Genomic DNA, 16,612 nt, shown 5'->3' on the forward strand with positions numbered 1-16,612 from the left:
TTTTTTTACTTCTGACTGGCTCAAGACAGTTTTCAAAGCTACAAAACACATGATCATTCATTTAAAATGTGCATCAATATTCAGAATTAAAATAATCAGCGGCGCTTATAAAGGTCAGAAAATGTCAAAACATGCTTAAAAACAAATGCTTCACACATGCAAAACCATCAGTAATAATCATGTGTTGCTTATTTTAAATTTGGCTTTTATGTTTTGTATCTTTTTTTAACTTTTGGTGTTGGCATAGCTTTTATTCTATTCACATTTTACAGCTTTGATATAATCAATTTGCGTAGTATTTCATACTCATGTTTTTGTTTTATTTTATTGCCATTTATTTAATCTTTCAACAGCTTAACTAGTCATCGAAATGTTTTGTCTTGTTCCATTTCTACCATCTAATGTTTTGTCAGTTGCTTGTAAAACACTTTGCACTGCATTGATTTTGTTTGAAAAGTCACATACGAATAAAGTTTGATTGAACGATTCCACTACAATTACTAGTTGCTTTCCACATTTTGAAGGCCGCACTTTCTTTTATTCCATCCAACCATAAAAGTCGGTAACCCCGAAAATGAGCTAAAATTAGCCACTTTAGCTTAAGTTGAAACCCTTTTGTCACTCATACTGCACAAAGAAAACACATAATTTCTCATTTCAAACAACACACTCATGGTTCATTTAGCGTTTGTTGAAGTACTTTAGTTCTACGTTTAGTTAACTTTTAAACTGTGTCAATCTTTTCTTTGTTTTACCGGTTCTGAGGCATCCAGGTTTCTTCTGCTGTGTCCTCTGGCAGGATTTGGGCAAAAGATGAAAACAGGTGAGCAGCAGGCTTTTATACCAGAACTGTCAATCAGGTTATACCAAGTGGCTGTCATTTCAAGGGGGGCAGGGTTTGTTTGATTTAAGTAATTTATTATTCATTGAGTGTGCCAGGTATTTGGACATATTTTAGCTTTGTGTAATGTTGATCTTTTTGAATAAGTTGGCAAATTGTGCTGCTTTGGGGTCTTTGTAGTTCGTTTAGGTGCTGGTGTTGTATGTCTCCCCTATTATATTCATTTGGTCCGATCAGGAAGTATATAGGGCCCATTTGTTTTTTTTGTTGGTTTTTTAGCATTTAAAAAAAAAAAAATGAAACAAAGCATAGGGCCCATTTGTTGATCGAGTGAGTGCTGATTTGTTGTAATTTTTTTTAAAATGTTTTTGTTATAGTCTTAGTAAACTTCTGTTCATTTGGACCCAAAATATAATATTTGCTTTTGTAATTTTGACATTTTTGGGTGAAATAAAAGCCTCCTCACACATTTTTCAGTTTAAGACCTAAGCAAGTTTATATTCTGTGTACATATATAGAAATATACCTGTTTATATCAGTAAAAACATTTTTTTTCATACAGAACTAAATTGAAAGCCTGACAAACTGTGTATGAAAACTGACCACAATCTCATAATAGAAACAAAAATAGATACATTATATTTTCTTGTTGTTTAGTATATATACTGTAATAGATGTACTAAATAATGTAAATATGTCCCTATAATTAGATTCAAGTATTGAAACTAACAGAAGTCGTAATTGTTCTGTAATTTCACATCAGTTTGTTGAAGGAGGCATATCTTGTATAAAAACAGAACGTTTCAGAGCAAGATGTTGAATAATTGTGTTTTCATCAGTGCATAATCTCTATAAGCATTGATAATCAGTCAAAATGCAGTTTTTAATCATCTCTATCTGTTTTTTGTATAAATGTATAAAATACACATGATCTAGTGTAAAATTGGATCTAGAAGCTGTATTTTATATCTGGCAAATTTACAATAGTTTAGGTGGTTATGTTCATTATTTTACTTTTTTTTATAACTGAGAACCAGAATTTAGATTTTTTGATAGTTTTGTTTAAAGTTTACCATGATCTGCATGGTCATGGAATAAAGTTTCTGTGATTCAAAGGAATATTTTCATGCAGAAGTGCTTTATTTATTATACCTAAAGTACATTTTGCTCAATCAGGATTTAGAATGGAGGACAGTTACTAGCAATGGAGTGTTTCTACTATTTTTTTTTTTTTTTTGCCCTTTTAGTACTTCCTCCACCACTGTGCCTCAGTTTATTACGTCTCTTCTCAGGTATTTATGAGTTCAGGTCATAATGTCCTTTAAACAGGCAGGAGCAGCAGATTAGATATTGTCCATTCTGACGTGACTAAGCAGACTAGTTGTCTCCATAATGGTCTGCAATCTAAATCTGACCTTCTCCCAATTACAAGATATTCCCAAAGATCAGAGAGAATCCTCAGAACTGCTGCCCTGTTGGTGTCACTTCTCCTGACGTCAGTAAACCTCACTCACAACTTTAGTCCTCTGAGTCTCCAGTGCATCTCTCTATGTCCACTTACTGAATGTCTCGATCTTGCTGAACTTTATCTACTTCCTGTGAGAGGCAGTTTAACCTGCAGTAGAGGGATGTATTCTAAAACATCATAACTTTATAGCATCACTGTATGAAAACTGTCATCTGACAAGTAACACATAACTAAACATTTTACAATATATCGTGAAACAGAGGTTGAAAACGTGGAAAAACTCCAAGTTTAGGCTGATTTTAGGTTTGTAGTTACATACTGTATTTAGTTACATCCAACAACTGCTAAGTTTGCATAGTTTTAATAAATAAAATAGCCTGGATGCATCTTCCATCTGCCTGTCTGTGAATTCAGTGGATCACACTGTATGAGCTAAATAATGACCTCAAATTTTAAACTCTTTCCAAGTATTCTACCTTATAACACAGTGTAATATTGAAAATCAAAGACAGGCAGATTTTCTTCTGTTAGAATATTAGAAAAGTGATTCATTCCTCCATTAGTTTCAGTCAATAACCTGACAGCAGAAGCCTTCATCTGTGTCGTTTGATCAAACTAATTACTTTGTCGCTGCAGTATATCAGCTGATATTTACTGTTGCCAAACTGGAAACTCCACAAATTTCAAAGAGGCATCACTGCTCATAATGAGAGTCAGAAGATAATCAGAGGCCCAGAGTCAAGACTGTTTAAATAGAAATTTGTATTTACATAAATTTTAACATCAACAGAAAAAATCTGTAATATACATCCTGTAAAATGACAGCTTATCTTACCTCCAAACAAAAAACAGAAACAAACCAAATGATCTCTTGCCTCTTTTGCACTTCATTCAAACTCTACAAAGTTCCTTTTTCCTGAAGTAACAAAATCTGGACATAAAATTAAGTTGTTTTCCTGAAAAATAGATGAGATATTGATATGTCTTAAAGTGGATTTCATTCCATTGGTATTTCTCCATCACAGCGAGACATGCTTTCTTTTCCGAGTGTAAAAAACGTTCTGCTGTGGGGTTGAGAGTTTCCAGTCCTTTTCACACTGCGCCGATAGCTTCCCACTGTTCAACAAACCATCCCATGTCGATAACCATCCTACGCTTTTACAGATGTGCACGTGTACCCATTTACCATCAGAATAATATAACACATATCATAAAAAATGTTCACCAGAAACCTCAGAAACTATACACAGATGTGGAAAAATATCTTTGGATTGCGCATGTTGAAAAGGTAGATTCAGCGAGTTGATAACAGTCAAAAGAACATGATGAGAATGGAGATACACTTGACAGACAGAGCCGGCGGGAGAACACTGCGAGAACCAGGCTTCTTGGTGAACTGAGGAATCTGTGGTTCCGCCTTCACCGCACTGCAGACAAACCCCACACAGCTCGCCTCACGCCGAACCCGACAAAATCATTTCATTTATGTGGTCGGCGTCTCGACGTCCTGAAAGAACAAACGTTCCCCGGCGTCCAATAAAACGTCCGATGGCGTCACATTGAACACACCAGATGCTCATCACAAGTAAAAAGTGCCTTGCTAAAACATGAAATACATAACTTTTTGGAAAATTAAAACGCATTCAGAAAAAGACAAACAAGGGGAACGGACACCCAGACGCGCCTGCAATATTTGCGAAAAGCATAAAAAACAGTTAATCAACCAAATCAGTATTGACCTATGGGACACAAAAATACAACCAGGTCTCATACTTTGTGCAAGAATGGGCCTTTAAAAAGCATGTTTGATATATTTTGTAGAATATTTACAATTCATATTCACAAAGGACATGAGACATCTAATACTGCAGTACCATTAGCTTGCTTTTAACAGGGATTATGATGCTCAGTTATAGTCTAAAGCATAGAGGCGAGAGTTATTGCTCCGATCTGCATAACATAGTAAACTGTGTGCTTATAGCTTCCACTGACTTTTAAGAATGAGGCGCATCCAAGGGATAAAAATAGGAAAAAAAAGAAGAAGAAGAAGAAGAAACCCATTGTTGTGAAGGCATTGAATCTCTAGTAAGGCTGTAATGATGAAGAAATATTGCATCAATCTTTTTTTCCGCACAGAAGCCTCCAGGTAAAGTGCAGCCACAGCCAGTTGTACCATAGTCCTGTTCTGCATCCTGGCTGTGACGCTGAATACTGCCCGACAGCTTCAGGTCAGTCACCTGAACACATAGAAAAACACACACACACACACAGCTATTTTATGTATGTGTGTGTGTTTGTGCAAGGCTTAAGCAAGGTGTGAAACCTCGCACAAATTAGTCCTCCACTTTCTCCAGGGTGAACAGTGTGTTGTGCTGAGTCTTCTGTGTCACATTTTATGCTGGGCAACTCCTACAGTGTGTGTGTGTGTGTGTGTGTGTGTGTGTGTGTGTGTGTGTGTGTGTGTGTGTGTGTGTGTGTGTGTGTGTGTGTGTGTGTGTATCCAGCTTGATCTGCCACAGCTGAAAGGGTCCAGATTCAGCCACAGATCCTCAGCAATATTTCTGCAGAGATGGAAGAAAAAACAGAAGTTTTCAAAACAGAATCTGCCATAAAATGTGAAATATTGTTCCTCAGTTGTTCAAAACACCGGGTAAACCTCATTAAAGTCGACTGAATTCCTTCGGACTGGCTACCTGATCAGGTCCCATTGGTATTCTGCCCATTCCCATAGGGTTCATGCCCATTTGGCCCTGCATCTGTCCTTGCATTTGGGCCATCTGTCCTGCTCCAGCCCCACTGACCGGCCCTGGTCCACCCATGGAGTTGTTCATCATCATAGGTCCAAACTGGCCCTGGTTGCCCTGCTGGGAGAACTGTTGCTGGGGGTATGAGCTGGAAAAGCACAGGGATAAGCCTCTATGAGTGTGGTGCTAACATGTATTTAAACTGCAACCTACACTTGAATAACTCAATAATGCTTTTCTCCACAAAGCGTGATGCTACGTACTTGTTTCGAGCCATGCCACCCTGCGGCCAGCCCTTCATCTCTCCAGACGGGTACATGTGCCCTCCCTGTGGGTTTCCTTGCATCCCTGGCATCATGGTGTTCTGTGGAGGACCTCCCATTCGTCCTGGAATCATATTTCCTGGTGGACTGCTACCTGGAGCCATGAACGATGGGTCCCCCTGCTGGTTCATCCCTGCAAGCACAACAACAGCAACGAGAGAACAGTCACGAGAGTGAAACTTGAACATCCATGAGGAGATGATACAGTTGGCTCCGTGTCCTGCAACTCACCATAGTTACCTCCATAGTTGAAGCCCTGCTGTCCAGGCTGGTTCATGGGGGGGCCTCCCATGGGGCTGTCCATACCTCCTGGTGCTGTGACGTTAGGAGGAGGACTGAAGCCTCCTGCTGCCCCCTGACTCTGACCGCCCTGTTGCTGCATCAGCATCATCATGCGCTGCCTCCTCATCTGCATGGTCATCATCTCCCTGTTGCGCTGAGCCATCATCTGAACATTTGGGAAACCAGGCTGCAGATAAACATAACACTTCATGTTAATTAGGGACATGAAGATTGGGGTGCCTTTTTATAGAAGTGGCAAGTAAATGCACCTTAAATCATGTGTTAAGTGCTGACTACATACCTGACCGCTCATGCCTGCAGGCTGCATGCCCGGCTGCATGCCTGGACGCATGGCAGGGTTTCCCCCAGGGGCATTTTCCATCTTAATGCCTTGTCGTGTCTGGTTCATAAACTGTCAGATGAGAAAAGATAATGACAGGCCTTTGTCATATTCATAACTAAAACACCCAAGAAGACGCACACATAAGAAACAAGTTGGCCTACTGTATTTTACTATTGCAACATGGAGGTACACCTTCAGGGTGAATACTATCTGTGCGTGTCTGTGTGATCACCTGCTGTCCCTGTAGTCTCTGCTGTAGTTGCAGTCGAAGAGGTTTGGTTGCAGTCATCATGCGAGGTCTCGTCATGTTTGGCCGGGGGTTCCCTATACCCCCCATACCTGCCATCCCTGGGAAGCCCCCTGTCTGGCCCATCTGATTCATCATGGGGTTGAAACCTCCAGGAGACTGGCCTTGCATTGTGTTGCCGCCATAACCGGGCTGCATGCCCATAGAAGGGGGTCCTGGGGGGCCCGGGTAGCCCTGGCCATACATGGGTTTTTGGTCCATGCCTATAGAGGAGTCCGGCCCTGGGAAAGGCTCTGATGGAGGGCCCTGGCCCTGATCCTGGCTCTGCTGGTGGCCTTCAGGTCCCTGCGGCTGGTGCACAAAGACGTTGGGTGTTTAATTAAGCTACAAACTGTGTACAACAGCACATCAAACACCAAAATCAACAGCATGAGAAGCACAAGCATCAAATCAGGCAGAAGAAGCAGCTACAAAACTTTGAAAACTAATATTTTTACCTCATCCAGTCTAAAATTTGTAAGGTAGCCTTACTATGTTTAAGCACTGTAAAAAGACATATAGTGTGAATTTGTGCTATATAAAGAAAATTGAAATGAACTGAATCAATAACATTGACTATGAGCACATGAACAGTCTAATGGCTACAACACTGGTAATTGCAGATATAAGAGTGTCTAACATAACACATCTTATACCTGGCGTACTATTTCAGGGATGCCGAGAGCTCGATCTATTTCCTGCAGAGCTATGACATCAGCAGTGTTGAGCAGAGAGTCCAGCTGGTCCAGAAGTGCCCGTTCATCACTTGGGCCCTCGCTGTTGGTTAGAGGCCCCAGTAGCTCATCCAGGGGGTGTGCAAACTGCTCTCTAAAACAATAAATGACACACGACTTGTTAAGTCACCTCAAAAAAGGACGGCTGCAATCACAGACTGTTCAAATCAGATTATGAACTTAGCTTGAGATCTATCAAGTCAGAAGTGATCTGCAAAGACACGGCTAAAACTGGTGCCATGGGTTTACCTGTTTGTGTTACTCTGCTGTCGGTCCATTCCCATGGCAGAGTCTGGCCAGGAGGGGGACTGAGGCGGGGGTCCATGTCCACCAAATGGACTCATTCCTAGATTGGCTTCATTGGGACCTACAGAGGTGAGAGCGGGTGATGTATGTTGAAATACAAAGGATTTCTTATTTCAATTTAGATATTTACATCACAGAGTAAGTTGAATAATGGAACACGCATTCATACTATACAGCAGAGACAGTGACATACCTATATCCATGAGTTGCTGCTGCAGCATTGACCTGGTGTTTCCAGGTGCACTGTTGGAGCGATTGATCATGGGTCCTCCCACTGGCCCAGAGCGAATCATGCCGGGGTTTCCTGGTCCAGCTACAGGGCTGCTGCCAGACCTCGGCATCCCCCACTCCCCTGGCCCTGCCATGGGAGGGCGCTGATGAATACCCATACCTCTGACCATACCTCCTGAAACACACAAAAACCATAGACAGCCTCATCAATAAGCTTAGTAATACAGTGAGATCAGTGCCCTAAAATCCTGTAAAATGTTTTTTTAAAGTAGTATTGAAAAACAAACATTTCCATGCTGCCTATTCTGTGGAACTTCTGAAAACGTGGCAAACTTGAGAATAAGAAGCAAGTGTTTAAGTTACTTGTTGGATTGGCCCGGGGTGGACACACACCCATGCCTCCATGAAAGCCATTGGGCATAGGTCCAGGTCGAAGAGGAGCATCAATCATCTCTTGTTTGACCAGTGTGGGACAGGGGACATTTCTTCTTGTAGCCAGCCCACCTCCTACTGCTCCCTCTCCGCCCATGGGCTTAGCATCCATGGACAAAGCTCTCTGATAGGCACCACGCTGAGCTGGAAGCACCGGACCTCTCTCCCCATCTGAAGCACACATAACAGCTGGTTTAAGCTACCTTTACACACTCAGAATTGATGACTGCCAGTGACTGAAGAGGACACACAGTGTTAGAAGACGTTCTAAATATACTTTACAATTGACCTGACTGACTCACCATGTAAACTGTCAGAAATAGCTCCCTGTTTGTTTCCCACTTCCTTTCCAGCTCTGGAGTCTGGTTCAGGGTAGAAGCCAGAGTTGTTCCTTGGGACACCCAGAATGGTCTCCAGGGTTTCCGTCTGAACCATCAAAAAACAAGAACGATCAAAAACAATGTCTGACCGGCCATTTTAACCACCACCTATGACTAAATGCATGTAAAAAAGATGTTGAGGATAAGTTCTACCTCATCAGATGGCTCCAGCTTGACCTTGCTGTCCATGCAGTGGGGGTTTGAGCTGGTGACTCCTGGACCCTGAGCTCCTCTCCCATCCAAATCCTCCAGCTTTGGCTTCATGTCACCAACGTCTTTAGAGTCGTCTTTATTGAGGAGGTACTGAAGGAGGGCGCGTGCTTTCTCCTTCTTGGTACTGTTCTGCTCCTGCTTTGATTCTGATCCCCTAACCCCTCCAGCGGCTGCAGGCCCTGGCTCTGGTGCCCCTGAGTCCAAGCTGCTCTTCCCTGTGGCCTCAGCTGTGATGCGAGCCACTTCATCAGGAGTGTTCCCATTCTGCAAGAGCTTGTGGAGGATTTTGTGCTTCTCCTGCAGAGACTGACTTTGTAAATGTCCTGTGCCACCAGAGGAGGAGACAGAGCCATGGTTCCCGCTTGTGGAGGAGGAGACCCCAGTTGAGGAGGAGGGACTGGTGACCCCAGCTGTTCCATCCTTAGCCTCAGGCGTGGAGCTCGGCCCAGAGCTCGGCGGGTGATTGGCCGGCACCAGCTCATCTGTAGGGGAGGTGAGTAGCTGCAGAAGCTTCTTGTGGTACTTACTGTCAGGAACCCGTCGGCTGGATTCTCCTCCACCCAGACCTGCCTCTCTGCTGGCCTGGCTGTCTGGTTTGTCAGGAGGACCCTCACTGGTAGGGGTGTGTGGAGGCTGCTGAGACGGCTGCTCTCCACCAGCCCCCAGTGAGCTGCCGGGGCTCTTGGAGTCACAGTAGGCTGGGGGGCCTGGTTTACAGGGTCCTCCTGCAGCTTGATTGGTAGAGTTGATGCTTGGGGAGCTGTCAGGCTTGTGAGGAGGAGGAGGAGAGGTGAGCGGGGAGGGCATTGGGTTGCCCACTCCCTCACTGATGGCTTGGAGGGCATTCAACGAGCTGCTGGAGAAGCTGGTTCCTCCTCCTCCAGAGCTGCCAGCATTCGTGGAGCTCAGGGGGGAGTTCATACCTGCAGAGGACACAAACAGAGGCCATCCATGAATATCAGAAAACATTTGGTTTAATTATTACCATGTTGAATCTTGCTAATGGTTCTCAAGAGTTAAAAAATAAACATTTGGCTCGTACCTCCGGGAGAGAAGGGGCTGGCACTCGTCTTGGGACTTCCTCGGACTCTGGGTGAACCCATGACATTGTGTGGAGGACCGTTGATCCCTGGACTGGCCTGAGGAGGGCTGGTCATTCCCATACCGTATCCTCCACCTCCAGGTCCACCTCCGCTTCCGTGGAACTGACCCATCTGCTGATGCTGGTGCTGCTGCTGATGCATGCTGTGATGTCCCACCTGATTCATCTGGTTCATGGATCCCATTTGGTTCATTGAGTTCATCTGGTGCATGGAATTCATTTGATTCATCTGATTCATTTGACCCATGTTGTTCATCTGGTGCATGGAATTCATCTGATTCATCTGATGCATGGGATTCATTTGATTAATCTGGTTCATGGGATTTATGCGGTTTCCCCCGGTGTACGGAGGCCCTCCTCTTTGTTGCATGTTGCCCTGTTCAGCCATGCCGTAGCCCCTGTTCATGCCCATGCCACCTCCTGGGCCCATGTTCATTTGCTGGTTGGGGTTGTTCACACCCATATTTTGAGGCCTCATGCCACCACCCTGATTCCCACGATAACCATTGTGCTCCCTACACAAACATACAGAGAGCAATTATTGAAAACAGAACAGAAGTTAACCTCTAAAATGTAGTTTCTTCGAGTTTGGTGAAATCATATTCTTCGGTACATGTAATTGTTGGAGCATTTGTACCTTTGCAGCAAGTGTGTGGACAGGAAAGAGTGTGGTTCATTTGTGTTAGGATTCCTGCAGAGGTCACTCCTCGTCTGTGCTGTGACTGGGGTTCCATCAGCGAGCGAGAAGCGGTAGAGTGGCGTCTCTGCGTGACCGTTATGGAAAGCTGAAGCAGAAAACAGGAGAATTTAAGCATACCAAAAATACCTAACAATAAATAACTTAAACACACGATCAATAATAAAAAAAACACCTAATAAATCATCTGCCATAGGTTAAGGCAGAAACACAAGGTTTTTTTTCCACCAAACACAAAGTCACAATACCATGCTAAATGAAAACTGCAATACGAATGTGTTTAGTTTCTTATTTTACTATTTCCCCTTTTTGCAAGCTGATATAAATGCGTTATGTTTTAAGATACTAGTTTGTTACTAACACAGAAAGTTTTGACTGTTAGATCCCCTAGATGGTATGAAGGCGCTGAGCTACATACCATCTTGATAGTGACGTTTGAAGGACCAGGGTTGACCTTCACTGCGATTGAGGAACATCTGCATGCAGCGCCTCACCAGGTCCTCATAGCCTGGACGCATCGTGGTGTGAAGAGAGCTCTGCTGTTCAATTTCAATCAGTTTGCCTAAAACAGAAGATGCATAATTAGTATTGCACAAAGGATGAAGACTTGTGGTGGCAAAAGAAAAACCATAACCTTTAGGTGCTGTGTATGTTCCTGCATTAGTGTATTAAAACATCTCTTGAAAGGACACATTGCTATTTTAGTACAAGTGACCAGGTTATAAGTGAGGAAATTAAATTATAGTGTATACTTTTAACAGGGACAAAGACACAGCATCAACAAATGCCACCTAACACAGACATTTGCCAAACAAAAACCTTTTCAAATGTCATGTCACATGTGTATATGCACATGCTTGATTGCCTTTGGCAAATTTCATATCTTGTGAAAAGATGACAAAAACAACCCTGCATTATGATTTCCTGCTGATGACTCGTCACTGTAGACCCTGTTTGTGCATCAATGCTGCACAGTGCAACCACCAGTCCTGTGTCAGCTAAGCTTTCTTGCAGCTCCTTCGCATTCATAAAGAGGTCTGCTGCCTTCCTTCCGATCAGACGTTCACTTTATCTGAAAGTTTTCACGGTCTTCCAGAGCTTCTACGGTTGTTTTTCATGACATTTCTTAGTGACAATTTGGACAGTACAAATTTCACTACCAAGCCCTTCGATATCCTTTCACAGACAATTAGCTGAATTCTCATATCTTGGGTTGCTCTGAGGATCCTACGGCTGCTGAATCTTACCACAAGGTTTTAAGTGTCAGAGAAGTTATCAAGTTCTGAAGAGTAAATGACTGCACTTAAATGTGCATCAGTTATGAGGCTCATTCCAGTTTTGGTTGTCTGATTATTCATATCCCAATATGCATGATAAACACTAGTCCAACTTACTGGCACTCTTGTAAATGTCAGTCTGTTAGCCAACATTGCATTGCACATTTAGCTTATAAACATCAATGTCAACAGTGGGAGACAGTAAATAGTAAACATGTCCTCCACTGTGACCAGTTTTAGGCTGCACTGTCACCACCTACAACAAGGGAATGAGGGATAAAGATACTCAGCCACGCCTAGTGGGACAGGGTTGTACCGATAGAATTCAGTGGAGGCAAAATTTCTGCAGGAGTTGAGCATCCTTTTACCAGCTGGAAGACACAGCTGAACCGTTTATAAGACCAAAGGAAACAACAATACAAGCACCAGTTCTGTTACGGATGAGAGTGGCCTCAGTGTTGCACAACCTGGGCTGATGTGGAGAATATTGCAGGGTTGCTAACCAGTTTGAGATTGATTCACAGAAGCAGTCAAAAAATCTGTGTGCATGTTCTGTTGCAGTATGCTGGATAAAACTATGACTTCATAAAAGTCAAAAGCCAGGAGGAAGCGATCCAGTCAGAAACTATGATAAGATGTATACATGCAACTGTACTGTGCTTTCCTTTGGAGTACACCGGCTGGCACAGGTGAGTTTCTCAAAACTGTGACAAGCGCTTTGGGATCTCTGATATCAGGATATATTGTTTCCATTTGCAAACACAAAAACAGCATACTTAAGTCTATGTAAATGCATCCCATTAAGTATAAAAGTATAAGTTGAAATCTGTCCATAATTTCGAACATGGCAAAACTGCTGTTTATTTTTTATGTACATGACAGAATAAAAGAAATCACAAATGAAGGATTAAGCTCATTTTTAATAGCGGTGTGCTGCAGGGGTTCTATGCACTTCTTTTCAATTTAAAAATGGACAAAATAGAAAATTTGCTACTGAAGATTTTATACAGCTGTACACAAAATGAATACACCTTGGAAACTGATCTTGCCTTCTAAATGCACCACAGTGGACACTTACCGGACAGCTCATGGCGGGTGCTGAACCTCTCTGTCCTCTCTACTGCAGTGATGCGTCGTGCCACACAGATCATACATGACTGCAAATCTGAGTAAAGAGACAGTGCAATGTTAAGCTCTTATTTGACTACAATGGAAGAGAAACTGGACAAGCGCTTTGCGAATACGACAATTTTTGCAAAATTTAAGCAAAAATATATTCAGCAATAAGCATAGAAGAAGGAATATCCGTACACTACATAGGGTTACATAAGTAATGAAATGAATCCAGTTTTGTGGCACAAATGCTCGTTAAATCATATCTTCCTGAATATGAATGGATATTTATGAAATGTTATTTTACATCAGTCCCTTAATCTGAGAGCTACAACAACAAAAAGCTATTCAAAGTTCTTTAAATGACTTTTACCATCTCCCTCCTCCATCATGGCCCGAGGCTGGGTGAGGGCAAAACACTGCATGGTCTCATAGCGCTGGCCTCCGGGCCGCTCTTCTGACAACCCGTGACTCTGACCATGAACAAAGTTCACCAGCATACGACAGTTGAAGGTGTGACTTTTCTGACCAGGTGCCTCTCCACTCCATGATGCTCCATTGGCCGCTGTGAAGAATAAATAAATTCAGGTGAACCAGTGACCATGATTAAGCTAGTAAGTAGTGACTTGAATGTGTTTGTACCAGCAAAGGCAAACGCTCTCGTCTCACCATTGGACTTGGGGAGATTTTTGTGGAACTCCTCTCTGTCCTCGTCGTGGATGATGTTGTAAACACTGGTGTTGATCAGCTCCTCCTGCTTGTACTGCAGGTACTGCGTCACATTGTCTGACACAAATACAATGCTGCCCTCGCGGTTAACCACAAAGAGAAAACCATCCAAGGCCTAGGAACAGCAGGGGCACAAAACCAGAGCGTTAAATGTGACTTACCAACGCAGATAATGTTATTATTTGGTTACACGGGCAATTTTGTCCTTCTAGACACCAGCTGAGATGTTTTCATCAACAACATGAGAGCAGTGACAATGAGGCACCACTCCAGCATATGGAAGGGCAGCTAATTGGTCTTTTGTCCACCCCAAGCATCCTGAAGCTGACCTGTAAGAGCAGCGGCCCCAGATGGTCCTTGTCAATGACCCCTTGACCAGTGGAGGACACATCCGCCTTTTGAACATCGTCATCGCTGCAAGAGCTCTTTCCTGAGGACAGATGAAACACATGGCACTGCTGATTAAAAGAAGCATACTTTTACAGTTTTGCACCTGAGTTTTTGTGCATAATCTGTGTGTTTGCAGGCACAGCATAATAGGTCAGTTTTATGTATTTCCCTGCTATAATTTCAAGTCAGTCATCTCTGATTTACACATTCTCTGAAAAAAAATGCATACCTTTACTGGCCACCTGATGGCAGCACAAGTCATGGATGCATGGTTAGCATGCCTTTCTATTTTTAAAATCAGCATGTGTCTGAGGCTTTGTTAGATACCACTCTATATAGCAGGGTCATTCGTGGCGCGACACACTAAGCGTGATGAGAAACAGTGTAACAGTGGATTTAATGGCATTTCAAAGAACAGAAGCCACACAACCAAACACAGATGAGAATGAAGTCACTGACATTAAAAAGTACACACCCAAGAGACTGACTGCAAACAGAAAAGATGTGTAAGCAGGGGGTGGGAAAAGGTGTGCTAAGTAGACAACAGACAGAAAAGAAAAGACAACAGAGAGGCCCTCCATCATTCTCATCCTGTAACTATGGTAACCTGCCTGCACAACGCCAGGACCCGCAGTAGCCAGCTGTGACCCTCTGGGTAGATTCCAATATGATTGCCCTCTTTCCTCCTTAGCCACTTATCCTCACAGATCTAATCTCAACTGAGCTAAAAACAGGTGGAGGAAAATATCCTTCTTTGCGTATTTAATCAAGTCAAATCTGCAAAATGATTGGAAAATGGCCGACGGATACAGCGACTCTCTATAAGGTCTGATTTCTGAGTCTCCGGTGTCATTAGTCTCCCAGGGAGAAGCAGGGTTTGGCACTAACAGATACACACTGTCACTGACAGCCTTGAGCCATGACCACCAAGGATTGGTCTCAATTACTGGTGTTCATTTACCCCCAGCAATACAAACAGCCAAACTGGCTGTTGGTCTGAAGCGGCCTGGCCATGAACCAAACACACCACTTCATCACTGGCATCATCTGTCCTACAGCAGGGTACTTGATGAGACTAACTTTATCCACTGTTTACTCCCCAAACACAAAAAGAAAGACAGGAGAAAAAAGGCATTCAACTTTGTCATGACTCTCTGCTTGTGACCAGGAGTGTGTATGGGTGCAAACTGTACAGAGGTGGTACCTTGCTCTTTGATTTGTCTGATCTGCCTCACGGTCTCCTTCAGGATGGCACATTTGTCAGGCTTGACGTTAAAGCTGTCAATGTTCGAAAGGTTGGCAGAGATCAGCTCAGCCAGCTCCTCAATGTACTTGCTCTCCTGTTCCCTCCGACGCTTGTCACACCTGCCGGGGCGCCAAGGGGATTAGACATGTTGCCATGACAACCTCACCTCCACATGCCCCATCCGTCTGCAGGCCATACGGCCGTATAGGGCTGAGATGCTTCAGATATTTTGTTAGCAGCAGACACACTTTTGAACTAGAGATGTATACATAAGCCAGCATACTGACCTCATGCACTTGCTGACACACAGTTTGATATTCACAGTAAAAACAACCACAGACACAGCAGACCGGTTTATGAAATACATGTAACAGAAGTTAAAGCACTCACCCTAAGCCTGGTGTGTCACAGGTGGACAGTTTACGTTTGCGGTCGGAGCACAGTGGCTCCAATGAGTTGTCTCCTACGCCACTCATCTTCAGCGCATATCAGCACCTAAAGGTAAACACCCACACAACATGTATGCACACAAAAACAGTTAGTGCGATTCAAACAGAGAGACTGAACTTAAAGGGTTGATCTACATGCCCATATATGTGTGTGGTGTAATCTAATCAGAAGATAAGAGTGGACTGGTAAATGCTATGAGCTGTGTTTTTTTGTTAAGCCCACTCAAATGAACGGCTCTAAATGAAGTGACTTCCAGGGGAACAGTAGATTGTACATTACTACAGATTTATAAGGGCAGACTGTCCAGTTAGTAAAGCAGCCTTGGTTTTTGCTCTGTGTTTGATGGGAGTGAAATCTCATCTGTTCCACTGCGAGGAGCGACTGATGATGATGTAGTGATTTGGAGCCTCAGGGGAGATGGGTCATTCTGCGTTCAGCCAGCCTGCCCGCTAGAACGATACCACTCTGCTAGCAGCAGCAGCACACATACACACTGCGTATACAAAGCGTTTGCTGTACGCTTGCACGCTTGGGCATGTCGCGGCACAGTCTGTAAGAGAGGATTGCTGGTAGCTACTGTCCCAGCAAGGCACATATGAACCAGTCTGCTTCTTTGTTAACTGCCTGCGACTGCACATGTAAAGAATCCACACTACTCAGGCGTGTGGAGCCTTGAAACAATCCAGGCGAGGCTCCAGTGTATTCCAGTGACTAGCAAGAATTATCGCTCTTCCGCATTCTCTTGACTGTGCAGTCTACTAGGCTACATCCGTTCTTTCTTCCAATAGGTTTTAACTTCTGTTTCCCCCTACCATCCTCAGACAACCCTTCCCTTCTCTCCCTCCCTCTCTGGGAGTAGCAGTAGTGAGCTGGGGACCCTGCCCTTGTTTTCTTGCTCTGCCATTGCCCTGTGTCTGACCCCTCAGAGTTCACATTAGAGGAAACCCCTATGGCCAGCTTCTAAGGTCATTGCTCTTTCCTATTCCCACCCAGAGATGCACACAGAGCTGTAGCATGTGGCTGTA

General features: G+C 43.6%; 1 protein-coding gene across 3 annotated transcripts in view; it reads right to left on the minus strand.

Moving 5' to 3' along the window:
* Positions 1-3,053: 3,053 nt before the first annotated feature.
* The window catches only part of ncoa3 (nuclear receptor coactivator 3), a 33,293-nt gene continuing 19,734 nt past the window's right edge, over positions 3,054-16,612 (minus strand). For 2 of the 3 annotated variants that reach the window (XM_022199916.2, XM_051948422.1), the window contains 21 exons: positions 15,528-15,632; positions 15,096-15,256; positions 13,831-13,931; positions 13,442-13,616; positions 13,146-13,337; positions 12,738-12,824; positions 10,801-10,944; positions 10,323-10,470; positions 9,626-10,200; positions 8,524-9,506; positions 8,293-8,416; positions 7,922-8,161; positions 7,521-7,733; positions 7,271-7,388; positions 6,944-7,115; positions 6,234-6,599; positions 5,960-6,070; positions 5,608-5,845; positions 5,317-5,509; positions 5,003-5,201; positions 3,054-4,870 (listed from right to left, as the gene is read on the minus strand). In XM_022199916.2, coding sequence (XP_022055608.1) covers positions 4,859-4,870; positions 5,003-5,201; positions 5,317-5,509; positions 5,608-5,845; positions 5,960-6,070; positions 6,234-6,599; positions 6,944-7,115; positions 7,271-7,388; positions 7,521-7,733; positions 7,922-8,161; positions 8,293-8,416; positions 8,524-9,506; positions 9,626-10,200; positions 10,323-10,470; positions 10,801-10,944; positions 12,738-12,824; positions 13,146-13,337; positions 13,442-13,616; positions 13,831-13,931; positions 15,096-15,256; positions 15,528-15,613 — 4,638 coding nt within the window. In that variant the 5' untranslated portion in view covers positions 15,614-15,632 and the 3' untranslated portion in view covers positions 3,054-4,858. The remainder of the gene's footprint in view (positions 4,871-5,002; positions 5,202-5,316; positions 5,510-5,607; positions 5,846-5,959; positions 6,071-6,233; positions 6,600-6,943; positions 7,116-7,270; positions 7,389-7,520; positions 7,734-7,921; positions 8,162-8,292; positions 8,417-8,523; positions 9,507-9,625; positions 10,201-10,322; positions 10,471-10,800; positions 10,945-12,737; positions 12,825-13,145; positions 13,338-13,441; positions 13,617-13,830; positions 13,932-15,095; positions 15,257-15,527; positions 15,633-16,612) is intronic. The other variant, XM_022199917.2, reaches the window with a different exon arrangement.

The sequence above is a fragment of the Acanthochromis polyacanthus genome, chromosome 5, assembly GCF_021347895.1.
Source record: "Acanthochromis polyacanthus isolate Apoly-LR-REF ecotype Palm Island chromosome 5, KAUST_Apoly_ChrSc, whole genome shotgun sequence".
In the NCBI taxonomy this organism is placed as follows: domain Eukaryota; kingdom Metazoa; phylum Chordata; class Actinopteri; family Pomacentridae; genus Acanthochromis; species Acanthochromis polyacanthus.